General features: G+C 49.1%; 1 protein-coding gene across 2 annotated transcripts in view; it reads right to left on the bottom strand.

Annotated features, from left to right (window-relative positions):
• Positions 1–27,437, bottom strand: part of Loxl2 (lysyl oxidase like 2) — an 86,367-nt gene that overhangs the window by 9,442 nt on the left and 49,488 nt on the right. The window contains exons 4-10 of one of the 2 annotated variants that reach the window (XM_021647855.2): positions 25,601–25,812; positions 21,355–21,577; positions 18,030–18,231; positions 12,377–12,528; positions 10,245–10,412; positions 7,398–7,560; positions 3,229–3,472 (exon numbers count right to left, since the gene is read on the bottom strand). In XM_021647855.2, the coding sequence (XP_021503530.1) occupies positions 3,229–3,472; positions 7,398–7,560; positions 10,245–10,412; positions 12,377–12,528; positions 18,030–18,231; positions 21,355–21,577; positions 25,601–25,812 (1,364 nt within the window). The remainder of the gene's footprint in view (positions 1–3,228; positions 3,473–7,397; positions 7,561–10,244; positions 10,413–12,376; positions 12,529–18,029; positions 18,232–21,354; positions 21,578–25,600; positions 25,813–27,437) is intronic. The other variant, XM_060391375.1, reaches the window with a different exon arrangement.

Raw genomic sequence — 27,437 nt, 5'->3', positions numbered from 1 at the left:
ATAAACCAGTCCTAGCAGGGACTGCCGTAAGAGAGAAGGGTCCTTCTTTGGGATCTCATTTTCTATTGACATGTGTCAGGTCGACTCAATGGCGAGATGAGGGCTAACTGGTTCAGACGCCTCATCGAGCCTGTGGATTCTGACCCTGCGGTGGGGTGACTAGGCGGACCTGCTGGACTGACACTACCCTTTCTACTTCTGTGCCATTCCTCACTCCAAGAGCTACAGACTGTGCCGGGGGCCATTCCCCCACTCTTCCAGCTCCCTCCACTCTGCCTGACCTTTTCCTGGGATTCACCCAAGGAGGGAAGGGCGAGCCCCTGGGATACAGCTGACCGCATCGAGGGCTCTGCGGTCAACCAAGGACACAATCAGTACATCTAAGAGGACATTACTGATGCCATTCCTCTGTGTCCAGATAGCGTAAAACTTCAAGACCACTAATCTTTGTGTTTTAGCTTAATGTCTTCAGGAGCATAGCTCGCTCCTTAATGTAGCATTAATTAAGATTTCAGTGGCAATTTCCCCAGATGTTCGCTCACATCTGAGCCAGGGCTTTCCTGCTTGGGTCCACTCATGGCTTCAGAATGTCTATAGACCTGCCAGAATGGAATATTAATTCTTTCAGAAACAAGTTTCTTGAGTTGAGGAAGGGTCAGGCCAGCTCTCAGGAGCCTCAGCAAGAGACCCAACAGAGCTAAAGTCAGCTTCCCTGGAACGTCTTCCCAATGGGCCTGGAGAGTACTAGGCAGAGTGTTTCATGTCTGAAACCCCAGAACTTTGGGACTGGGGGCAGGAGGATTAGTTCACAGACAGCTTAGGCTAGATAGGGAATCCAGCACAGTCCCAGGAAATGCAACAAAAACAAAACCAATGAGCCTGCAGAAGCCACCTGGAGCTCTGTAGCCTCTCTCTCTCTCTCTCTCTCTCTCTCTCTCTGTGTGTGTGTGTGTGTGTGTGTGTGTGTGTGTTTGTTTGTGTGATTTGGGTCTCATGATGGTCCTTGGATCTTCCTGTCATACTATATATGTCATAATATATATATTATGTGAATGTGCTTACACTGTCTGGCTCTATTCAAGACTGTAGCATGCTATATTATTTAATAAGATGTGGGGCCAGTCCCTGGGCACGAGGACAGAAGAGGGACTATATCAAGGTCACTGACTAAGAGCACAATACATCTGAGGGAGCAGCCTTGAGGGTGTTCCCCCCCACCCATGTCCAATTGGCAAGAAATCAGGGATGCCTGAAGGGACATATGCTTAGCCATGTTCTTCTCCACCCCCTCTCCCAAACCATTGAGGGGAACATTTTATGGGCAAAGGAAAAAAGAGACCAGTTTGAGGGGCTCGGGGAGGAGGTGTCAGAGTCCCTGGGGTTCCAGATCACAACGCTGCCATGATGTCACCGTAAGACTATTCTTAGAGCAGACATGGATGGCTCTGAGGGTAAGCATATGGCACTTGGAGGCTTCTACCATGTAATCTTGGGTGGGCCACCATATGCAGGGCTGGGATGTAATTACCTTCCACTTATAGACCCATAGGCAGCATCAGCCCCCTCCTGTCCTGGCTTCCCACCACATGGTGTCTAAGAGAAACCAGGCACTGAGACTGTCAGGACTTTAATTGTACTCCGCTTTATACCTTGGCAAAGACAAAGTGATTCCTTGGGCCTTCGGGTATTTACAACAGCCAGTCATTTCAAACAAAAACCAGAAGCTTAAATGGGATCAAAGTATTTTGTTTTGTTTTGTTATTTTGGAATAGGCTGTACAACTCTATCCTCAGACTGATTTAAATGTGAGTGGATCATAATTTCAACATGAAAAAGAAAGAAAACCTTTGGAGGTGTCTGGTGAAAGCCTGGAAGAGCTAACAGAAGAAGCAGCACACGTTAGAGCAGATGGGCCAGGCTGAGACCTCTGAACTGTAACTTCTTATGTTGTCTTGGGCAGTTTTATGGAATTTAGTGACCTGGTACCTGGAATGGTAAATGTGACTGCATCTGCCTCTGATGTCATTGCAGCACTAGAGCTGGATGGAAGCCTAAATGGAGGCTCTGATGTGAACGCAGACCTGTGGGGGTCCTACTGAAACCCAGACGGGTTCATCTGCAGCCAGGGCTGGCACTCAGTATGCCTAAGATCTCATGGTGACGGTAGATACACCAGCCTGAGGGCCTCACTTTGAAAGGCTGGAATCTACTGCAAACATTTCCTGTCACGGATGGAATATTTGAGCCCAGAGAACAGAATCTACTGAAAGTGTGTGGACCTCTAGAAGGAGGATTCCTGGCAGAAGGAATGGCAGCTACTTTTCCGACAGTGTGCATGCAGTGTCCTCTACCTGCCGAGAATGAGAACGGGAGGTGTGCGAGCAGTGACAGGAGGGTCTGAATTGGATTGCAAGTCAAGAGGAGCAAAGGGAAAATAGGAGGGGAGGGGATTCAAGTAGCTTCCACAGGCCCTGGTGGGACTGGCTGGAGGCTTTCCCTCCATTCTTCTTTCCTGGTCCAGTCTTTGTAGCACCTGGATCGCAGCCACAGATGAGCTGAAAGGATGCCCAGAAGTCCCAGGCAATGTAGCCCAGTTGGCCTAATGTCAGGCCACTAGCAGGCCTATATTAGCAGGTCTCTGACTCTGAGTCCTGGGGCTCCTAGCTCCATAACTCCTGTCTTCCTACAGATACTAAACATACTGAGTAAGGAGGACCAGGGGAGAAAGGAAGAGATTTGAAATGGCGCTGGAGAAGAGGAATCTTTTAAAGTACGACCATGTGAATGCAAATGCCATAACGGAACCCATTACTTTGTAAGCTAACTTTAAGTTTTTAATTGAAAAAAGAAATCTCATATTGGTATGCAAAACATACTTCTATATGGACTCGGGGCCCAAGGCTGCAGACCCGAAAGTTCCCAGTAGGGCACAAATGTATTGTGCGTGCACATGGAAGCTGCTGACTGAAGGTCCCTGGAGGGCACTGGCGCTCAGATCAGCATGTCTCCTAGGGTCAAAAACACTGGAGCCAAGAGGCAGGGACTTAGCAGAAAAAAGGGGACTGGCAGTGAGCTGGGAGTGGAGAATGGCTTCCAGAGGTGCAGATTACTTTTCTGCCTAGATCATGGCTCAAAACCAACTTGAGCTGACTCTAGACTCCTGGTCTGGGTGCTGAGGTACCCTCAGGCTGAATATCTGACTGACCAAAGGGGGCATGCATGGCCTACCTGTGGCAGTCATGCCAAATCCACGCGTGGCGGCCATTCTTGGGGCGGAAGTCAGACTGGCCGTTGTTGTGGATCTGGGAGGAGAACCGCAGAAGGCGACGGTAGCCTGTGGTGGGGTTGGTGTGGACTGCGGAGGCTGAGAGGCAGTTCTCCTCCATGGCACACTGCAGCAGGGCCATGGGCCTGTCCTCCAGGTAGGCCGTCTGTTGTACAATCTCAGCATTAAGCACCAGGTCAGGGGCAGCTGGGGAAGATAGACGTGGGTCACAGACAGGAAACCCCTTCAGAGGGTACCCCTGAGAAAAGTGCCATCCTTCTATATGTTCTTCAGGAGCTTGCCTAGGGCTCCTCCATGTTACCTTCCTGTCACACCCATACTTTCTTCGTTTCCCAGAAGTCTTCTGAACACTCCCCTTCAGTTACCAGTATGGTGGGCAAAATGCTGGCACATATATGTTGAACACCCGAGGGCTCCTTAGGTCATTCTCTGGCTTTTCGAGCCCCTCAGACTTTCCATAATGAAAAGCAGAAAAACAACAAATGAATGAAGACTCTGCGCACCCTTGGTGTGATTCTATCTCTTCCAGTGTGCCTGTGGATTTATGGTCTGCCAATGCCATCCCTCTTAAAACACACCTTTCCTGTTGATATCTCAACATCGCAACATTCGTTTTATGGTTCTGTGACATTTAATTCACCACCCGCTTCTATCTTTTAGGGTTGCTACACCGTGGATGCTTGGAATTTTTCAATTAAAGACAGGTCTATGATCAACATCACATAGTCAGTCTGCATCTAAATTGTGTGTGTGTGTGTGTGTGTGTGTGTTTTCTTTAGAATGTATCTCTAGCAGAGATGAAGGTCTGGCAGAGCAATTCCCAGGAGAAAGAGCTGCATGAATTCAAGACTCCTATTTCCTTTCATCACCGCACAGCGTGGCGCTTGTGTGGAAAGGAGGCTGTCCAGGCTGTTGTGGGGAGGGAAAGCCTCTTTGAACAAGTCACAGCAATATCCTAGGCCCAGCGTCATGAGCTGTGGGTGGAGATCCCTGTCTAAAGCTGTGTAAGTGAATATGGGGGTCTTGAAAATTTCAGGAACAATAAAAGTTTTCTGGATACACAATGGCTGGAAATTAATTTAAAAAATCAGACGCACAGAGAGGCCGAGGCGTTTCTAGCGGTGCCTGGCCGTGTTGCACTGTGTGACCTCACCACAGCCTCGGTTCTCCAGACACAGCATTGTAGACGTCATGTATGCAGGACCAGTGCACACTGCCTGAAACGCCTCAGCTTATTTTCAGGATTTCCGTATGTTATGAGTTACGGTGCTTTTACTGTACCCAAGAGTTTTCTGTTGTTGTAAAAACATGGTTGAATTCTAGGAAATAAAGACTTTTAATATTTTTTTCTCCCACCATTCTTTTGTAAGTAAACGTCACATCATCATATCTTTACTTGTGTTGTGCTAGGAACGTTCCATTTCAAAAAGTGTTGCTTGAGATGCTGGCTTGAATTTCATTTTTTAAAATTTTAAAAGAACCTTGGTTTGGGATTAGGACTGATTTCCAATCGCCTCTGAGATGACCCTAAACATACTTCTGTTGTTTTGTGTATTTATGCAAATAGCGTTCTTAGCATCAACAATTATAATATCAAGGTGCTAATCAACTCTCATTCATCAAGATTTATTTCTTTACGCAAAAATAAAAAGTACACCCATCCGATTAGTATCTATGCTCTCTAGTTTTTATATTAACTTGACACAAGCTAGAGTCATTTTGGAAGCGGGAACCTCCACTGAGAAAAATGCTCCCACCAAATTGGCCTGTAGACAAGCCTGTGGCGGGTGCATTTTCTTGACTAATAATTGATGTGGCGGGGGGGCAGGTTCATTGTGAATGGTGTCCTCACTGGGCTGGTGGTCCTGGGTTCTATAAGAAATCATGTTGGGCAAGGCATGAGGAGCAAGCCAGTAAGCAGGACCCTTCCATGGCCTCTGCTTTATTTCTTGCCTCTAGGTCCCTGCCCTGAGTTTCTGGCCTGGTTTCCTTTTCTCAGTGATGGATGGAAACTTTTAAGTGAAATAAACCCTTTCCTCCCCAAATTGCTTTTGGTCATAGTAATAGAGACCCTAACTATGCAAACTTGACTTTATCCTTTATAAATGGTAACATACTCATACAAAAGAACTGTTGTAAAGTAAATGCGTGACTCATTGTTTGATTTGTGTGCCTATTTTGTAGACGCCTGTAGTTAAAGTCATGTGAAAATGTCTCAGGAGTCTCGAAGTGGAAAGGTTTAAGAATACTGGTCCTGTAGGACTGATTTCCAACAGAGGCAGAAATCCAGTTTTCTGGTTGGTTTTAATTATCAGCTTGACAGAACCTAGAATCACCTGAGCAGGGAGTCTCAGCTGAGGGATTTCCTAGGTTAGATTGGCCAATGAGCATGTCTGTTAGGTATTATCTATTGCTAATTGGTCCAGCCCGTGATGGGCAGTACCATTCTCTGGGTAGGGCTGTAGGAGAGTAGAAAGGGTTGGTGGAGAGCAAGCAAGCAGGCAGCATGCATACATTTGTCTCTTTCTGCTCTTGACCATGGATGTGACACTTTAAGTTCCTGCCTTGATTTTCAGTGTATACACTGGAATTAGGAGCCAAATAAACAGTTTTATTTGGTGTTACTTTTCATCAGGATATTTATCCCAGTCACAGGAATGAAACTAGAGCACAGGTGAATGTCTCAAGAGAGCATGGTCTGGAGTTTCACTTCCCCAAGTTCACAGAGAGAAAAATTTAAAACTAACTTCCCCAGGGAAGTCTTTCTTGGCCATGCACATGGGAGCATTTCCAGCTTAATTCCCAGCTAGCCCTATACTCCTCCTGCAAGTTCTAGAGAGCCTAGCATAGTGTCCACAGCAGTACTGGTGACCTTGCTCCCATCTCTGGGTCTCAGTGAACTCCAAGCTCACTGCCATTCACTGGAGCTGGCAGCCTCTGTTGAGCAAATCCACTTGACTTAATAAGGTGTGCAACATAGGGTAGGTTAAGGAGGGCAGCCAGGTGGCTGTGGGCAGCGAGGGAAAGACATCCGTCAAGAGACTTGATCAGCTGGCAAATACTTCCCTGAAAAGGCATGACAGGTGTGACAGTGCTCAGTGCCCAGACTTTCTCAGCACTGTGCTGTGACTCTTCCAAGATGTTGATTCCTTCGTGAGCACTGAGGACCTAGTTCCCTAGCTGCTCTGAGATGAATTGAGCAAGGAGTGGTCCATCATGTTTTTTCCTTCTGGGAAAAGGTTAGCTTCCCTTCAACTCAGGATAGGTAACTATACATAGTTTACACTCAGCTTGGTAGCCTAGAGGGAAACTAGGCAGACATAGAGCTGCCAAATATTCTAGTAACAGATATGGATGTCTTGGGTTCAATTGCAATAGGAATGATGGAAATGGAGCAGGAGAGTAGAAGTGGAGACAGCATTAGCCTAGCTTGGGGGAAGAAAGATCAAATACCCATGTGGCCCTCATCCCAAATGAGAGTTTGCATAATCCACACAGTATAGAAGTAAGGTGGACAAGTGGACACGTACTATAATGGTGATGTAAGAGGAAATGCAGCTGAGAACATGCTGAAAGGTAAAGATGAAGACGGCCTGACGGCCTGTGTAGGGCATCGAGAGCCCACTACCTAGGAACTGGGTATTCAAATATGTGAGTCTGTGAGGGCCATTCTTATTCAAACCACCATAGGTGGGAATACTTAACCCTAAACACAGGAGGCCTCATTCCATGGGCAAGAGTCCCCGACTACATGGAGAAGGGAACTCTAGCATTCATCTCTCCGTGTTTTCTGCTTGTGGCTATAACGTGATTAGCTATCTCCTATTCCTCTCCCACCCCTATGATTGTATCCTCAAACTATTAGCCAAAATAAACAGTTCCTTAAGTTGCTTCAGTCAGGCATTTGGTACTAAAACTGATACACATTCCTAAAGCTAACGTTTGCCTGTTTCCTCTTTACCATGTCTGTGGTTAGGGAGTAGGTATTGTTTGATCCAGCATACACTGTGACACCCCAGAGCCTTGGAAAGAGTGACTGATGGTTCCCTGAGCTCCCCTAGAACTGGACCAGGCGGGAGGAGGGAGAAAGGCAGCTGTTAGAAATTCTTACTTTCTGAGCAGGCGACTCCAGCACCGAACCGCACCCCACCCTCGGGGCAGGCCACCTCCTCATCATGGCGGCAGTGTGCCAGGGAGAGCTCCGTTCCTGAGCACTTCACTCCACTCATGACCACTTTGTTAGCAAAGATATTTCCATGCCAATACCAGGTTTCCTGGAGAAATCAACAACAACAACAAGTCACTCGCAGGTCACCTTGTCAACTTCTGGCTTCGCAAAACCCAAGGCTTTATGGCTCCATTTTCCAGACGGAGACTGCAGAGGACAGGGAGCCATTTATCCCAGCTATGTGATCAGCTGGCTACGGAATGAGTGAGCTTCTGTGACTAATCCTGGGTTTGCAGGAGAGGAGAAACCCATTCACGTGTGCCAAAACTTAGCCATCTTATCCAATTCAACTTCTGGATTTAATTCTAGGAAAAGCACTTCATTGGATGCTGACCGGAGCCCGTAAGCTTATGATGCTGAGATTTATTGGGCCCCTGCTCGCTACAGAACTTCAAAACACTGTTAGCATAAACTCACACACTTCAAGAAGTTTTCAGTAGAGAAAACAGAGAAGTGTGTGTGTGTGTGTGTGGTGGTGGGGAGATCAGGTAAATGAGCATGCAAGGAAACATAAGCTCCTGTGCTCCTGAAGTCTCCAAGGTTTATTTATGTGTCAACTTGGCTCAGTGACAATACCCGGATATTTGTTTAAACACTATTCTAGATATTTCTGTGAAGTAGCTTTTTAAAAGTAATATTAATATTTAAATTAATTGATTGGAGTCAGACAGATTGTATTTCATCATGGAGGATGGGCCTCATCCAGCCATTCAGTTGAAAACCTTATAAGGAAAAAGACCAAGGTTCATTTGTGAACAAGGATGCTACCTGCAGAATGCCTTTGGACTTGATCCACAACTTGACTTGTTCTTTGGGTCCTTGGCTCTGTGCAATTTAGGCTTGTAAGCCTCCCAAATACTGGGAGCTAATTCTCTCACATAAAGCTCTATCTGCTGACTGATGGGTAGTTTTAGATAAGAGTATAGAGATAGAGAGTTTTCCCTCTCTCATTGAGTTTTCTATAGCCATTAATTCACAGCCTTCGATGGAAAAATGAAAAAAAAATTTAAAATAGTGACTGTGCTAAACATGTATAGACTTTTGTTTTGTTTTTGTCACTGTTCCCCAAGAAGTACAATGCCACAACTATAAGCATAGCATTTATACTATATTAGAGATGACAAACCATCTAAAGATGAGGAAGTTGAGGGGAGGGCATGTATAGATTCTAAAGGAATACTGCACCCTAACGCCAGAGGACTGGAGCATTGCGGAGATTGGTATCTGAGGGGGTCCTGTACTAATGCCCCAGGGATACTGAGTGATGACTCTATCTATCCTGTTGGTTCTGTCTTCCAAAATCCTTCTAATTCTTCACAGGAAAAACTCCTGAGCAGAGATAGGGCTTGTCTTAGGTGGCTGTATAAGACCCTAAGCTGAGGACCAGGTGTCTTGGAAATGAACTGTCACAGAAGAAAATCAGCCAACCAGCAGATTTGTTACATGGAGAATTTGTGTGCATGTGCATGTGTGCATGGTGGAGGCTGGGGGGAGGCTAAGCTCCCACATGTGAGGAGCCACATCTCTCCTGGATACGAGAATGGTGAGCTGCAGACAGAGAACACAAGCATTCCTGGCTCAGGACTCAACCCATGTCAGTTCATGGGTAACTAACAAGCTCAGCAAGGATGCTAATCTCCTTCCTCTGGGCCCAGGAAGGGCTATGTGGGACCAGGAAATAAAGTCAGGTTAGCAGATAAGATGGACCACAAAGTCTTGTCCTGCTTCATGAAAATGCTCAGAGCCGGGATGCTGAGGATTATGGATCCTTCGTTCCATGGGGCACAGAGGAGTCGGTACTTTGCCTCAGACCATCATGCAGGAATGGAATTGAGTAGAACTAGGGCATCTAGTCCTGAGCTGCCTATGACAGGGGACTGAGAAGCAGAAATGAAGACCAGAGTGAGCTTTCAGGCTCTCTTGAGTCTTAGGTCATTAGAGAGTGGCCCTGGGAAAAAGGTGCAGCCAATGTGACAAGGTTTTAGGACACAACCTGGATATTTGCTAGCATCTCAGTAAAAAAAAAAAAAAAAAAGAAAAGAAAAAGAAAAAGAGTCAGAGATACCAAGCCTCATAGCAAAGAGAGCTGCAAAGAAGCAAACTAAGATATTCGGAGTGTTGACCCTGGGCTGGGTACTCCCCCAAAATTGCTTCCCTCTACAAACACTGTACAGGACACTTCAGGTTCAGCCCTTGGCCCGGGGAGAACCCCACCATGCAGACTGGAGTGGTCCACAGACAGCAGTAAGTGGCCCAGAGGTGTCCAACATGCAGTCAGTGGGCCACATGAGACCTTAAGGAGGCCAGCATGGCCACGAATGCCGCTTAACAAAAGCAAATTCACAAACTTCCTTAAAGCATTATGAGTTTTCTCTGTCTCGTTTTTGCAACCAAAAAAAAAAAAAAAAAAAAAAAACCAAAACCCACAGTTGTGGACTCTGTAGATGACAACTTTGTGTCACAATGATGTCAGACTGCTGGACGCACCTGGAGCCCCTTATTCTGTAGCTGGAAACTGAACTTGGGCTAGGACTTACTCCAGGCCGTGGGGGTGTCAGGGAGGGAGCGATGTCTACAATGAGGTGGGTAGAATGGTGGCCCAGGGTTTGCTTGATCGTGTCCCGTCTTAGTGGCTGGGGAGAGCTAGTTGAAGAGGAAGAGCTGTCTGATGATGGGGGAAGGCCAGGCTGGATGGAGGGTGCACGAGGCTGTGAGGGTAGGACCACTTACCTGGAAGGCGTTGCTGGCAAAGCCCAGGCCCAGCTGCCGGCAGACCACCATGGCCTCCACGATGCCCCAGTTCTGGCCGCATACGGTCCCCCACACAAGGGACCCATTCCTCTCTGTTAGTACCTCAACTCGGCCCTCGTAGGGATTGCGGCCTCCATTCAGGCGCACCTGTGGATAGCAGGAAACATGGTCGTGAGGATGAATGGGGAGTTCTCTCCATATTGCCAGTAGCTCCAAGCCAGGTGGTCCTACCTGGCCATCCTTGGATTCAGAGGGCCCTTCAGAGGCCCCTGTGTGTCAAATTATACCAGCATGAACTCAGTGAGGTCTCACCCTGGTGTCCGGACCTCCTGACACCACTCTTGGTAATGTAAGAGGTAATGTGAATTAAGTGTTTAGCATCTGGATTCTGCTGGATTTGGTCACTCCCTCATAGATACTAGGTACCACTGACCACTCACAGAGCCTCTCCCACTGTGGCTCTTTTCTTCCAGTGAGAGGAAATGAAGCTTCGCGTAGCTGGACAAACATAACCCAGCATGCTAAGCAAACAGCCTACCACCTAAACCGCATCCCAGATCCCATTCCCTAATGCTTAGGCATAAGCTCCAATGCTATTCGCTCTGCTTGGAGGTGTGGCCTCTAAGGGGACAATTAAGGTCACATAAGACCATATGCTATAATTCAACCAGCCTGGTGATGTCTTTATAAGGAGAAAAGAGCCCCTGGGGATGTAGCAGGCACAGAAAGAGGTTACATGAGGACAATAAGAAGGTGGCTGGAAACAGGTCAGAACAGAGGAGCTCCAGAAGACACTGAGCCTGGCAATGGCTTGGCCTGGCTGTATTCTCCTTGCAGAACCAGGAAAAGACCAATCCCATTGGTGAAGGTGATGGCATTTTGTCTTGTCAGCGGCAGCAAACCCAGGGTGATAAAACTCAAACGCTTTGATTCTGCCCAGCATGGTTGCTGGCACACTTAGGAGCCCCATGCAGTGCCTGGCTGGGCAACACGGCAAACATACACCCTCCTGCCTCCGGATTGAGCTCAGGCAGGATAGCCTTGAACCTGATCAGGCCTTTGGAAAGGTGAAAGCTCTGGCAGTGGGAATTCGGCCCTCCTGTTGCCACAATCAGGCATCTGGCCTGGCTCAGACCATCAGAAGGTTCTGGAAAGCCTCATTTCTTTGGCTGAGGTCTGCCACATCACTCAGTGTTGACCCATCTGGAGACTGACTCAGCACTTCCAGCTGGCCAGGGGTCGCATTTTATCAGGGCTCCCTTAGAATACTGCCCCAGAGGACAGAGTTCCCCGTGTGCGCACCCTAGCTCACCCACAAGGGAACGCACAGCTCAGCTGCCATGGTACAATTAAGGGTGGTGGATGGCCTCAGGAGTGCCTGGCTGTTCTGGTGTCGAGGTCCAGGACTGCTGTCTAAACATCCGTCGCCATGATGTTTCTGTTTAACTGAGCATACAATTTTAGCTCTATGACATATATACACAGCACCCGGCAATTTTAAGGCATAGCAGAGAGCATCGTGTAGGAAATCCCGGGTGTTTGCAGCATTGGCTAGTCTTCCTGAAGGACAAGAGGTGGCGGGTTCTTCTGTATGTGCATGGTGCAGCAAGCTTTTGAAGCCCTGCCTCAGGCAGGGCAGAGTCTGTCTCCAGTTGCAATTCCGCTGGCTTCTTAATTCCGTTTACACACTGCTGCCTGGGCCGTGCTCACACGGTGCTCTGGAGACATGCCATCCGTCCATGTGGCGCCTCAGAGTCCTTGAAGAGGACCTATGCCGAGGGAGTCAGAGGTATGGCAGACCTTGTAGAGAATCTGTAGAGTCCCTTGTAGAGAATTCTGAGCTGCCACCGTACCCATGGCTAGTCCCAAAGCAAAGAATAGTCTGCAGGGAGAGGTCAGATATTTGCCATACCAAGCGCGGTCCACGTGTGGGCTCATTGGCATGGTTAGAAATGTTGGGTGGCAATGACATCGATAGTGACGGTCACAAGCCATCTTAGAGCACTCTCACCTTAGAAAGTCCTTCGGAGGCAGGCGACCTGGGAGCCTTACTCTGTATCCCTTGGGGCTCTCTGCCATCACAGGTCCCCCTGGGCACCCCACCTCCTCACCTTTTTCTGGAAGCCCATGATGGGAATGTTGCATCGCACACCAGCATCTTCCTCGTGGTTGCAGCCTTGAGACTCCGTGTTGAGTTTGCAGTCTATGATGGACTTCTCGGTCCCTGTGCATTGGACCTCATTGAGGTGGATGGGTCCAATCCCTAGGGAAGGGGAAAAAGATAGGTACTGTAAGACCACCTGGAGGAAGTTTCCTGGAACAGGCAAGAAAGCAGACTCTGCCTCTTCTGTGTTCAAAACCCACCCAACCTGGGCCCCTGCTCCCAAGAGAGAACTGGGGTTACATATTTTGCCATAGGTGTAAATAAAATTCACTATTAAACTACTACGTAACCTTAGTCAGATTGCTTAATATTAGGGTTTTGAATATAAAATCTTCCCCACAAGCTCATGCGTTTGAATATCTGGTCACCAGCTGGTGGTGCTGTTTTTGAAAGATTGTGAAAACTTCAGGAGACAGCATTGCTGGAAAGAGGGAGACACTGGGGAATGTGGGCTTTGAGCGTCGAAAGCCAGGTCAGTCTTTCAGCCCACTGTTTCCTTCCTGACTTCAGATGGAGGCGATGTGACCAGCTGCCTCACGCTCTGGCCTAAAACCAAATAAATCATCTTCTTAAGTCAGGTATTTGGTCACACTGATGGGAACTCATCCCCGCCTCCCTGGTCACTGGGTTTCTCTCTTTAATAAAGGAGTCAGACTAGAAGATGCTATTTTAGCCTGCAACTGCCATATTCTGTGCATTCAGGAATCTGAAAGTAGTAATTGTGGCTGTACTTGTAAAAGTCCCTGCAGGCAACAGGTAGCCTGCAGAGACTCTTTAAAATACAGTTAAGGGTGAAAAGAGTGTATCTCACAAAGTACCTGGGGAACCTGTACCTCGAGAACCTGGGGCTTGGATATACCCCTGTGAGTGACAGAAGAGCCAACAACCAACTTAGGAGAGGCATAGAGAGGAGAAGACCCCTGACAAGAGCTGTCACGCTCCATGGAGGAACACAGCACTTGTGAAAACTGCCTAGGCCTTTCTCCTCTGGTCACCTCTAGTTCTCATCAGTGTCCTGTGTTTTGGCCAAGCCCAACTATGCCTTGAGGCACTGGGCATCATGGGTGAGGGTGGAGAGAGGACATGGAAGGGCAGACAGGAGACGGGCTGCAGGCGACCTGGACTTGGCATCAGGAAGCTTCGGAGGCTGGGATGAGAGTGAGCCTTGGACTGGAGAGAAAGGCTACCCAGACCTTTCCGCTCACGCCTGCCATTCTCCTTTTCAAGCATGGTGAAGTTTTCGAAGAGTCTCCTGGTTTTGCCTCTTTCGTCTTCCCTATCCTGTTTCTCCACAGACACTCTCCCCCCCCAACCAGGTAAAGGAACCTCCTAGCACACATGACATTGTTGGGACCTCAAGATCATCTCTGGCACCTCCGCCACCCCAGACAACCCACCCATCAAATTCTGCTCACTCGTTTCCCCAAATCTGGATGCTTAGTTCCCACTCCCCACTTCCCCAACACTGTATACAAATGAAAAAAAAAAAAAAGATCTTTAGCCTCCCTCTCTCTGCCCTATTCTAATAACTTCCCCCATAGGGTTTTAAATCCATGTCAAATGCCTCCAATGGCTTCTCACTGCTCTTAGGGAGCAGTGTCCATGATCCACTAGCACCACATGGTCTGGGAGGCCCGGCACTATACGGCCTCCCACTTTCCTTCTGGTTCTGCCCACGCCTCCCACCTCAGCCACAGAGGTCTCAGGTTCCTACCACCTCAGCCACAGGAACCTTAGGCGCCTCCCAGCTCAGCTGTAGGAATCTGGGATTCTGTCACGGAGCCAAGTGCTTCTCCCGCTGCATGGCTCACTCACCCTCTCACAGTCCACCCACTGCCACCCACCCATCCTTCATTTCCCCAGAGAAGTCTTTTTGGCCCTCACTTTAATCTTGTCTGTGTTGCATTGTGTCCTGTAGCCCCATTTTGAGTGCTCTGATGATGTCATTCCTCCCCTCCTCCCCCCCATGAGGGCAGGGACCCCATATTTTCCTTCTGGATATTCCCAGCCAGTGCCTGGCAAAACAGGAAATTCCCACAGTGTCCACACAGATGCAGCTGACACCGCTGAACGTGTCTGCGACCTATCTGCCTGAATGCCATGGGTTATGGACTCAAGATAAGGCAGAATTTGCCCTGAAAAGTTCTTAGTGCTTCAGCAGGCAGGAGTCACACAAAGACTTATGGCATAATGTGGTCAGAAACAAAGAGAGAGAGAGTCGCAGGTTCCTTGGAGTCCAGGAGTGCCTTTGGGCCCTATTAGGAGAGCGGAAGGTCTAGAGACAGCCACCATCTAGGTGTCCCGGGGCTCCAAACTGACTTTCAGAAGGAAGAGTGTCAAATTTCTGCTTTGGGAAATTTATAAGTGAAGACATTTCCAGTCTCTTGGAATTTTACAAACTAGTAAAAACACTTAATGAAAAATCGCCGGAAGATTACAAAGTTCCAAAGCACAAAGGCTAAGACAAAATACAGACCCCCGCAAGGGAGCCAGAACCATAGGATCAGGGCTTGTGCTATAAATATGAAGATGGCGATAGAGAGATACCCATGGCTGACATTTACTGTGGATTGGATCCAAACGCCCAGGTTATCTTTAACTCATTTGAACACCACAGCAATCCCCTGCTGCACATGCAACAGGCCTGTCACAGGCACTTCTTACTGTGGACAAAAGGCTTTTGCAGCCACTTCTTTAACACTGCTGTGCCAATATACAGGAGCCAGTGGCTACTCAAAACGTAGCCCAGGATGACGACTCAACCTCTGTCCTTTCACTACCCATGGGTGTGGGTGTGGTTGCTTGTTCCATTGGCAAGGACATGGCTGTAAGCATCAAATACATGATGGATGACAAAGCTATACTATGAAAATGCAAGCAATCTTGTTAGCAGCGTTTCTATCAAGGACATGTCGAAATCGTAATAGTTTGGATATACTGGGTTTAGCAAAATATATTATTAGAGTTAATTTCACCTGTAGTTCTTTTAAAGTGGCTGCTAGAAAGTTCAAAATTACATACGTGGCTTGTTCTATGTTTCTTCTGGAAAGCACTGGTCTACAGAGTTGAAATGTTTCATCAAGTGTCTGTTCGGTTGACCTGTTTAACTGGAGTGTGCCTCCTCTTCCTGGGGTCCCTCCCTCCTTCAGTCCTTCCCTGGACATCTCTGGAGCAGCACCTGCTGGGCATGGACTCTAAAGACAGGAGATCAGGCACACTGGCCTTTCCTTCATACATGGTTCAGTTGTTGGGGAAGGTGAGTCTGTCAGCAGACAATTGGGACCTGTTGGGGGCCCTGAAGTACAGAGGGAAGAGCCTGCCCTACCATGGCGCCCATGCCAATGACGCTAGAGCCAGACAGAGCTGCACACATCACCTATCCAGCTATCTTGCTTTACAGCGAAGAATCTCGGAATCAGAAGGTTCTTCAAGGTCACCAGACAAGGATGTAGCCAGCCCAGGATGACGACTCAACCTCTGTCCTTTCACTACCCATGGGTGTGGGTGTGGTTGCTTGTTCCATTGGCTAGAGCCAGGACTCAGGAGCTGACCTTGAAAGTGGTACTTTTTCTTTCCTGACTACTATCGTCATCTCCCCAGTGAGACAGAAGGCAGATGTATCTTCCATGGTGCCTTTAAGGCTAACATCAAAGGTACCCAAGGACTCTTCTTCCAAAAATTCCTCAGGCACTTGTAAACCGTTGGCTGCTCTGGGCGGTGAAAGAATTAGGTCATACAGAACCCACTCACAACACATGGAATGTCCATGTCATCCAGTGCTTGCTTGTTTATGCCCCAGGATGGGCGGCCCTGGTCCTATGGACCTTAGGAAGGCACAGGCTTTCATGTGGATCAATTGACAGAGTGGACTATGGGAACTCTCTGTGAGGATCCTGACTTCCTCACTGGGATCTGAGGAGAGTGGGTTGTTGTGTGGCATAGCAGAGACTATCTTTGGGTAACACAATATGTTGCTGCTGTCCCGAACCACCTATCTGTTATTGTACACTTGGAACATCTGCATAAGAAAGGTTCAAACGCGACCAGATGGGTGGGCGAGCTGGGAGACAGTGTCAGAAAGAGGAAGCCAAAATTTTGGGTTAGGAAACTTGAGCTTCCATCTGCCTGTCAACTATTGGAGTGCCCTGAACCTCAAATCCCTCACCTGGTGGACCAGAGAAACTGAGTTCCTCTCCAACAGGGCAGGTCTATGGCCCCAGGACCTTTCCCAGTTCATGCCCAGGGCTGCTCGGGGCGTGGCACACTGCAGGACGGACAAGCGGGTGAGTTAGGAGAGATGAGCTGCCCTGCTAGGATGTGTGAATTCTGTGTTCTTTAGCTGAGCTGGAGGTGAAGTTCAACCAGGATGCTGGAGCCCGAGTAGAGGGAACCACTGTGTGGTGTCCAGGGCCTGGGTGAGTGGGAGCTGTTATTTCCCTCAGGCTGAAGTGACTTCACCAGACTCCTTTCCGTGGGGTGATGACTCCATGTGCAAAAATATGGGTTTCCTCTCACAGCCTAGGACAGTGGTTCTCAACCTCCCTAATGCTGCAACACTTTAAAACAGTTGCTCATGTCACGGTGACCCCCAACCATAAAATTATTTTCATTGCTACTTCATAATGGTAATTTTGCTAGTGTTATGATTCATAATGTAAATATCTGACATGCAGGATATCTGACATGTGACCTCCCCTTAGGGGTTGCAAACCCACAGGTTAAGAACCGCTGGCCTATGACATCCCATCTCTGTCTGTAGCCCAAGCCCCATCCTCAGTGCCATCGCAGCCTCCCTGATGGTCAGTGTTGAACAGAGTCCCAGAAAAGACCAAAAGACTTTCTTTCTTCAAGCACAGTTCTTCAGGGCTGGCCCCTAGCAAGGCTGTTTGGTCTCAAGAAAGGCTCCTGATGGACCAGGGCTTTCAAGGCTGCTGGGTTCACCCAGGGGAGGTTGTGGTCAGCTCTGTGGTCAAGGAGACAGAACTGCTCCTAGGGTCTCCCCACTGAAAGCCTCCTATACTTTTGCTCTTTACTCACACGAATGATTTAGTTGGGACACTCGATGAAAACTAGCTTCTTTCTCATGACTGTCTCATGATGTCAGAGAGGGCTGCCCTGTTTCCTTTCTCTGCTCTCAGTGTCCTGATATTGGCAAGGCAGCACCAGGGTGGAAAAGCAAGGTGGTAGTTCTTTTGTGGTGTCCAGGGCCTGGGTGAGCCATGCTTGATGGATTCTGAGGTCTTCCCCTGGAGGAAGGGCCAGGAATTCTGGCTTTCCCATTGGAGGGGCTGAGAGGATAGGTTGGGGGGTTGGAGACCTGGGCCGCTATGTCCACAAGTTGCTGTTCTATCATCTCCCTTTGCCCATCCATCCTTTCTCTAGGTGGCAGTTCCAAATCCATCAAATGGGGATTTTATTTTCTCTAAGGATCTTGCACTCTGGGCAGGGGTGTTCCAGGATTCCTAACGGAAGAGCCGCTGCAGCGAAGGAGCAGAGAAAGCTGAGCTTGAGGGGTTCATGGCCACCAGCTGGGCCTAGGTTCCTATGGCCATATTTTCCCCTAAAAAGAGGCTCCTACCTTTAGCTACCCCATTCCTTACCTTGGCCCAGCCTGGAGCCCGTGACAGCCTCTTTAGCAGTCCCGAAGCCAAGCTCTCTGCAGACCACACTGGCAGATACCAGGTCCCACTTGTCATCGCAGACGGTTCCCCATTCGCCATTCTTGAGCACCTCCACTCGGCCCTCCCCGACCTGGGCTCCTCCTCTCAGCCGCACCAAGGGTTGCTGGAGGGACACACGGTCCTGATGAGGGGGCAGAAGTGACACACACCCTTCGAGCTGCCCCTGCCCCACGCCTTTTCCTCTCCCACCCCCACGGCCTTGCCAGATCCCCACAGCTCAGAGTCTATAAGTGCTCAGCTTGTTAGCTTCCCATGGGCCTCTCTTTCCTGGACCACGAGGAATGCCATCCAAGACCCCCATCAGCTCATCATTCCCTCCCATGCTTGACTCCTAGACCTCCCCATCTGCCATCTCTTTCTACCCCCCAGTTCTGGAGCCTCCACCATTAGAGCTACAGAGAAGTTTCTACCTTCCCAGCCCACCGATTACAATTGAATCTTTATTTTCCACAGCTCATAACAGAGTTTTACAGTCTAATCCTGCAGGGAGCCCCCCTTGGTGAGGAGCCAAATGCAAGTGGCGATTCTGTTCATTAGGAGGGAGGCAAGAGGGAGCCTACAGGAAGTTGCGAGACAGAGAGTGAAAAAAAAAGGGGGTGCCTTATCAGGGAAGACAGACATAATCAGAACTTGACTCAAAGCAGGGAAGCTGCGAAAGATAGGGAGCTTTCCTACTGAAGACCAACAGCCATGGGAGTCCAGTTCAAAAGCTGGAGCCTGTCCAGACATGCAGACAGGGCAGAGAGGGTGGAGATGGTCATTTAAATGCCCCCAGTCTTACTCACTGTCTAGAAGCCTCAGCCCCCTTCTGGGACTTCTGGAATTACACAGGAGTAAGGCCTTCCCCGCCAGTTTCATGAAGTCTGTGGATTATGTCTTAAAGGATGGGGATTGGCTTCACCTGTCTACACAGCGGCTTTGCCTCAGTTTCTGTGCATGTGTACATACCCATGTTTGCTCACTCAATGTCTGTGTGTGTGTAAGTCTGGAAGGCTCTGAGTCTCTGCTGATACTCATTGGCTACGAAGCCACTGTAGTCAGACCAGACTAGAGACCTTGCTCTACTGCAACTTATGCGGTTCTCAACCCTGGCTTCCTTCAGCCCATGGGGATGGTCAGGCCTGCCTGAAGGTGGTATGTTTCAAGCATGCAGGACCTCTGTCACCTTGAGGACCATGGCACCAAGTAAGAGCCTGTCTCTCTACTCTCCAGCCACCTCTTGCTTCCCCACACTGGCATCTTGGGGCTAGCCTTGCAAGGTGGGGTGCTGTGACACCACCCAGATTCACAGACTCCCCCGGGGACTGCTGAGCCTGGCACTAGTGGGAAAAGTAAAAGAGGACGGATGAGTGTAAAACACTGAGTGGCTTCAGACACGTTTGTTCTTAGTTTAGAAAGCAGAGCACAGGGGGGGGAACCTCTGGCTACGGCCTCTGCTTTCCACAAAACGTGACCCTCTTTCCAAGCTCGTGAGTGGGCTGCAGGGGCCCCACACGCTCACGTGCGGCCACACCCTGACCACAGCTAGATGGAGACAGAATATCAGATAGCCTAGCCACAGACTCTGGAAGTGGTCAGGTAGCCATCCAGCTGGCCATGGAGTGAAGACAGAAACCAAGGAAAAAATGAGGTCAGCCTCCCATTTTTGTTCATTGGTTTGGTATAAACTTGACTCCTTTGAATTACACAGCACAGCAGAGGAATTCCAAAACAGTAGGATCTGGAACTCTGGATGACAGGGAAAGCTGGGGGCGGGTATATGTATGAGGGAGGCAGGGGAAGTGAGGGTTCAAGGCAGGGGCAGTTGGGGGCCTAGAAATAGCACTCTCCAGCTATGCCTGTGACACAGGGCTAAAGGTGTCTGATAAAGTGGTCACATTATCTCCACTTCCACAGTCCCCTGAGGGGACTGAGAAGGCGAAGCTCACTATTTCTCAGAAATACCAGTAAATTAGGAGTTTCCTTTAAATAATTCCCACAGCCTGAGCAGAAGGCTGGGCTCCCAGAATGCATCTCACTCCTCTCATTTACTCCTAGGACTTTTATTCAAACACCTCCTGGCCCAGCCTGGTTTACTGGAGATCTCCTTCCCTCTGATTTCCTATCTTTGTGGGGCACCTCAGAAGTAACTGAGGAAAAGGGTAGGGCAGGAGGAAGAGAAAGGAGAGGAGACACAATTATTATTGGTCCAGGTGGCACCTCTACTGTTCCACCACCTTCCCTCCCCCACCCCTTTTTCCTGGCAGGGACCTCACCCTGCCAATAAGGTGTCTACTGGGTACACAGGTCTCAAATGGCCTGAGGACTCAGCCCGTGGTGGAGGTTTTATCAGGCCTGTGACTCAACACCTGATTTGTGATCAATCCTCCTCTTTTCATGTGCTGTTCTCACCTAGTAACCCTATATTAGCAATTTCCAGAACACATACTCTTACATACACATACACACACACACATACACAGCCAGTACCCAACAACATATATGCATCCCAAATACACACATAGACATCTCCAATACATACATATCCCCAACACATTACACACACACACACACACACACACACACACACATATGAGCCTCTGCATGATTATGGAGGGAAGACAGAATAGAGGCCCTTTCTTTTTCAGAAGATCAATCTGCCCTGCTTGGGTTACTCACTTATTCTGGAAACTCAGTGAGTTGAAATAGAGGATCTAATTTATACAGGAAGATATCTACCTTGCCCTCTTGCCCCTGCCTAATTATGCTCACACCCTCTATACAAACCTAGGAGCATTTCCTGTAATGATAATGTGGCCATGGGATAGATGATTTGGGAATGATAATGGCAGGCTTTCTAGTTGGCGAAAGCCTTCTGCAGTTAGCTTTTCTTTTGTGAAATGAGCCCAAATGGGTTAATAACAACATAGCTGATGTCCTGTGCTTTGTAGAGTTGCATTCTACCTCCTAGAGCTCCATAGTCCCAGATGCTTTCTCTTTCAGGAACTTTATAGGCACACAAGGTCCCTGTCTGGCTACCCCATATCACTTGCTCATGCTGGGTCAATGGACGAAGTACAAGGAGTCTGTGCTGATCAACAACGGATGCCCTCCTTCTCTGAAGAGCCACAGAGGAGGCTCTGATTTTGACTAAGGCAGCAACAATGGTGGTCTCAGCTGGGGCCAGCTTTCTCTCTCTCCCGTTCCCTTTCTAATCTTGATTCCTACCAGTGGCCAAGCGGCCATGCCTTTTCCCAGTCCTTACCTCTGGCTTGTAGGCTTTTCGGAACCTTGAGGGTCCATCAGGGCTGAAGATCTGGCTAGGTACACAACTGACCACAGCTGGCTGTCCATTCTCACAGGTGGCATTCTTCACAGGGTCCCGGGACACTGAAGGGCCCAGCTTGCAGCTGGAGATGTGAGCTTCGGTGCCCGTGCAGTTCATGGAAAACTGCCAATAGCGCAGCTTCCTCCTTGAGGCAAAGGTTCTGCAGGGGAAAAGAACGGATGGGCAACCGGGGCATTCCAGCAGTCACCTGCTTCCTTCCTTCCTAGCAGATCCAGTTCCAGGAACTCAGTCTCCCTGCCTCCCTGCTGTGCTAGATTATAGGCAGCACCACCACTGCAGGCTTTGTTTTTATCTTAAAAGTGTAACAATTAAAGGATCATGGTTTGTAAAAGCCCCCTTTCTTAAAGAAACAGCCCACTGATAAAATAACTAAGCGGGTCCCATGAAAATAGCATCAGTCCTTTCAGGGACCGCCCTTTTTGCAACCTAACCACCCCTTGAAGGTACCATTTCTTAATACTGTTAATTACATTGCAATTTGTAGTAGAGGGAGACAGTCAAACCATAGCATTACCGTGATGGTGGGTGAAGGTTAGGGCCCAGGACTGCTGGAGGAAGAGCCATACTGGGACAGGCAGTGGCCCCTGGCAAGGGTCCCAGAAAAAAGACATCCCCCAGTTCTGCTAACTGGGGCCCACAGCTAATCTACATATGTATATTTCCTGGCTTTGGCTCTATCTTTTCTGTGAATTTTAACACTGTTGAAGGAAAGTTAAAAACTCAGGTGAGAATTTCTCTCTCCTTAGTGTTAGTCAAAACTGCAACTGAATCAGTTAATCTCCCAATGCAAATGAATGTTCAGATGGAGGGGCAGGGCTTACAGCCAGAAGTCATCATAAACATTGTGGCCGGTCAACGAACAAACGCTTGTGAAGCGCTTAAAACAGTGCACAGATCACGGGGAGCATTTTCTGAAAGGAATGAGAAAACGGTAGTGGTGATGTGGATTGAATGTGAAATGTCCTCCATGGACTCATACCGAACATTTGCTCCCCTGCTGGCCGCACTGTTTTGAGAGGCAGGGCCTAGCTGGAGGAGGTGGGTCTCCACAGGATGGGCAGTCAGAGTTTTAATGTGGACTTTCCTCTTCTGCCCTCACAGCTCCTGATCCACAGGGATGTGAGGCGTCCCAGCTGCACTCACCGCCACAGTGAACTCCACTATGCCACCATGACGGACTGTATCCTCCCAAACTGTAAGCCAGGATGAATTCTTCTTCTCTTGAGTTGCCTCAGTTAGGCATTTTGTCACAGTGACAAGAAAAGTAACCAGACGACAGAGAGATGGCTCAATGGCTAAGAACATGTACTGCTCTTGTAGAGGACCCAAATGTGCTTCCTAAAACCATGCCTGAAACTCCAGCTCTAGGGAAGCCCCTGGCCTCTGTAGGCATGGACACACACACACACACACACACACACACACACACACACACGAGGAAAAAGAGAGAAACAAAATAGTTTTACAAAAAAGAAAATAAAAAAAAATGGCCAAAGGAGGAGAAGAAAAGAAAAGAGGAAGGATCCATCAGCTCAGCAGTTAAAAGCACTAGATGCTCTTCCAGAGTTCAATTCCCAGCACCCACATGGCAGCTTACAACCATCTGCTACTCCAGTTCCAGGGAGGACATACATTCAGGCAAAACACCGATGCACATAAAATAAAAATAAGTTTCGAAAAAAGGAGGAAGGATCGTTGCTGGAGTGATAGGGCTGTTTGATGGAAGACCTGGCTATGAATGATCGTGGGGCTTAAAGAGGATACATATGAGGACGCTTGTCTTCTGAAACGGTCCAGCTTTTTAGAGCCTGTGTGCTTGCCTCTGCTTAGCAGGACTCAGAGAGATGCTTGAGGGAGCCGGCCATTGCTACCCTGACAGAGGAGGCTTTGTGGTGAGTAGGCGTTGGAAGGGACAGGTATGAGGTCTTGGCCCTGCCTGTCCAGCCTCAGAAACACCTGCTTTGTCTTGGGGTAAATGATAGGAGACATGGGCAGGGGAATCCACTCAGGGGAGCATGAGCTGTTCCGGGTCAGAGAGCACCGGACCCACCGCTGGCTTGGGAAAGTCCATCTGTTTCCAGCTGTTGGAAGGCACCGCCCTTACTCCCCCAGCACCAGTCTTCCCCCTGCTTCTGTCTTACATCAGCTCTCAGGAATGTGCCGCCCACCACGAGCCTCCAGCAGCGGGAGCACCATCCCGCCCCCACTCTCATTTAGTCACTCACACACTGGCTGAGCGAGAAGCAGTAGAGAGGTAGAGAGGAGGAAAGCATAGGCCGCCCCCAGGCCTGGACATGAGAGGGATGGCTGGGGTTGGAAGCCAAGCTGGAAGCCAGCAGGGCTGCAGCAGTTAATGAGCTGGAGTCACTCTAGAAGCAAAGAGAGTCCCAGTGGCTCTCCCCAGCCAAGGGAAAGCGAGATTTTGTGAGAGCCTGCCAGGGGCTCAATGTGTCGGTTCCATCTACACTTCCTGAGCCTGGAGGAATCACTCAAGGGAAGGATTGGAGTCTATGTGAGATGAACTTTAGCTAAGACCCCACCATTACCTTCCATGGACTAGTGAGCCACAAATACGCTACACGCTTGGGTCAGCTCAGAGCTAGCGCCCAGCACTCAGCAGATCTGATTGCTCCTTCCATCCTGACATTCTGGCATCCTGGGAGAGGGTCCCTTTGGAGAGGGCTGGGAGAAAAGCAATACAAGGTTTTGGCAAGGTACCCAGGTCCTCAGAAGGACGCACCTCCATTTTGCTCTGGGGCTCTGGGTCTGTAAACTGACCCGAATCTTAGAATTGATTAAGAGACTGTGCTGCTCATTGCTATTCAGATTAGACCTCTCACTTCTCACTTGACCTAGGGCTTACCTGTTGGGACAACCAAAGAAAAATTTAGTCAAGCTCTACTTTCCCTTCCAGCAAGATCTTCAGGAGCCAGAACATTCTGAATGTCATGCTGCTCTTCACAGGACCATGTCTCCTTGCTCTTAGCATCACTTGGGCCTACCACCTCTGAACTATTTGTGTGCATTTTGGGTTTCCCAATACAGGGATTGCTATTCACACTTAGAGGATGCATGCAGGGTCCCCCAGCAATCTTGGGGAAAGGTGTGTCTTGTAGACTCTTCCAACAGGAACTATTTAAGAAGATTGAAGAGAGTTGGCGGAAAAGGTCCTACTAGGAGCTCTCATTTCAGGGACCAGGCTCACCTGGCATCACCTCTGATGAGGGTCCACAGATAACCTTGCCTGGGGCCACCGTTGTTTCAGCCCCACTGAGCTGGTACCCATCCCAGGAGGTCACAGCTCCCTGGTGGAGACTGGGTGAGGAGCTGGGTGGGAAAACTGTCCATGGAGCCTATGTGGGCTGTCCTGTAGGCTCTATTAGTGAGTGACCCAACACTGGCCTTGAGGGCAGTTCAGGATTCCTTGCCATCATCTCCTTCTAGCCCCAGTTGGTTCAACCCCAGCAATGCTGTCAAGGCTCAAAAAGCATGCTTTCTCTGTTGAGATGCACGTGGAAACGTTTCTGCACCCTCCCACCCTTTATGAGGAAGAAGGCGGAAGAGGCTCTTGTTTCAGCAACCTCTGTTGACTCTCTCACGTCACACACAGAGCAGTGAAGGTGGAGGCCAAAGAAGAGGCACAGAGGAATGCTCACGGGTTTGCTTTCCAGGGCTTGCTCAGCCTGCTTTCTTATCAAAGCCGGGACCACCGTGGGTGTGGCTCTCCCACATCAATCACTAAGCAAGAAAATGCCCTGATGGAATCTGATAGAGGTGGGGGAGGGAGAGGTGGGTCTGGCAAGAACAAGTCTAAAAAGGGAGACTCTAGGAATCGTCTCCAGGGCAAGAGACACCCTGAACCATATCACTGTCCTGTCAAGCAAGTCTTAAGAAGTTTGTGTCATCCTCGCCCAGTCTGTATATTGCTCTTACACAGTCTATACATTCTTCAGTGGCTCCTGGAAGTGATGGGTGGGATTTCCCTGGGCTCAAGCCCTTTGTGCCTCAGTGGGTAAGCCTTTCTATGTACAATGCCAGGTCCATCATCTTGCTTGCTTCCCACAGTAGTGTGGATTACTCAAAAGCAAGGCATGAAACCACCATCACTAGGACTGGCACTGTCGCCACAAGAATAGGAGTCCAGAAAACCTTGCCCTCTTACTTGTAGGCTTTGGGGTTGTAGTTCTTCTCGGCAGGAAAGCCAAACATGCCACAGACCACGTGGGAATTCTTGGCCGTCCAGTGCTTGTTACAGATCTGCTTCCAGGCCCTGCCCTCCTTCACCTCCACGTAGCCCTCAGTCACAGGCTTGCGATGGCGGAAGGCAGAAAGGATGGGCCGAATCCGGATGTCTTCCACCTGTATGTTTAGGCTCTGTGAAGACGATATGGAAGGACAAGGGTTATGATAGGAGCCTGGCTCTGGACAGGTGCCAAACAGCAACCCCTGCCTCGGGACCACAGGCTGAGTTCTGCTGGCCGGCCGCTCTCCAGGCTCTAAAGAGGGGCCCGAGTATTCCCAATGGGCACATGGTACTATTGCCAATTGCTGTACGTTAGGAGGTGGATTGGCAGCAGGCACCAAGGCTGACTTGCCGTGCTCAGAGAAGTCTTGAAGAAGCCCCCGAAGCTCCCCTTTTATACAAGAAAATGTGGAGAGCCACAGGCAGTAGATTCTTCCTACATGAGCTTTATTAAATATAAAAGCATAAGAGAGAAATATTTTTGACTTTTCATCATCTCAAAACAATCCAGTTTTTTCTTTTTCTTTTTCTTTTTCTTTTTTTTTACATTTTACTCCGAAATATATGCAAACATACCAACAAATATGTATGTGTATATGGAGATGAGCCTCAGGCCCTTTTCTGTCACCTGGCTGACACATTACCTCACATCACTCCTCCTGCTGAAGTCCCTGAGGCCCTGCACAGGGCACGTGGCTTGCAGGAAGAGGCAAAGCCAGGGGAGCCTCAAACCTGGAGAGCCCTTAGGAAGCCACCTTCTAACCTTTCTAGGTCAGTGGGAGCAGCGGTTTGGGCTTGGGTTGGTAGGACTCTTCTGAAGAGAGTAGCAGGCTAGAGGGGAGGACGGGAGGAAGCGCCCGATCCTGGACATTTTCCCCTGTTCCCTGACACTCAATTGGAACGCGCTTGTGTGAGAAGTGAGACCTTTAGAGACCACAGTGAGTGTGACCCACAGGGGTCCCCAGAGTTACACTGACACTTTTCATGCTTTCTCCATCAATGTTCAAATCCAGAACCTCTCGCTTCCAGCTCCCCCCCCCCCGTCCCTCTGGAGCCATTGCCTTATCTTCTAATAGTCTCTAGCAGAATCACTGCCTCCGTCCATCTGCCACAGTACTGGCTAGAGAGCCCTGCCGAAAGCACTTATTTATACTTGTTCCTTTTTGTCTCTTACACACAGATGTCTTAGAGACGTCTGTAATCTTTCCTGGAGGATTCCAGCTATGCCACCCTCCCTACTTGATGTCCCGAGCTCCAGATTCATTCTCGGATACTAGGAACTTCAGCATATAATACAGACAGCTTTCAGCAGCGGGGAACTCTATGCCAAGAACTTCCTGACCCTTGAGCAGAATAACGAGGTCCATTGCCACTGACCACAATTTACAGATGCAAAAGCTAGCAGTTCTCATTTCTTCCTCAGACCACCCTGAGGTGTATTGTAGGACACACCCTGAGCAAGCCCAGTGAGGGAGAGTGGGGCTGGTGAGGGAGGGCCGAGCTGGAAGGAAGACTCCAGTGACCCAAGTGCCCTGTCCAGTCGGGATGCAAATGAATCAGAGATTGAAGAGAGCCATTATTTGGGTGCCTGGGGATTAATGTCTCCTGCCACAGGCTTCAGAGCCTAAAGCCAGGACCCACTCCACAGGCCCTGCCAGGCAGTGGAAAGTATTCGGCCCAGAGTAATGGCATTTGGCCCCAGTTCCCTTCACGCAAAACGGAAGGAAAGCTGCCGGGGCAGGATCATGCTTTTCGC

Source organism: Meriones unguiculatus, chromosome 9 (assembly GCF_030254825.1).
Source record: "Meriones unguiculatus strain TT.TT164.6M chromosome 9, Bangor_MerUng_6.1, whole genome shotgun sequence".
In the NCBI taxonomy this organism is placed as follows: domain Eukaryota; kingdom Metazoa; phylum Chordata; class Mammalia; order Rodentia; family Muridae; genus Meriones; species Meriones unguiculatus.
The sequence above is the reverse complement of the archived record's forward strand: the minus strand, read 5'-3'. Positions and strand labels throughout refer to the sequence as shown.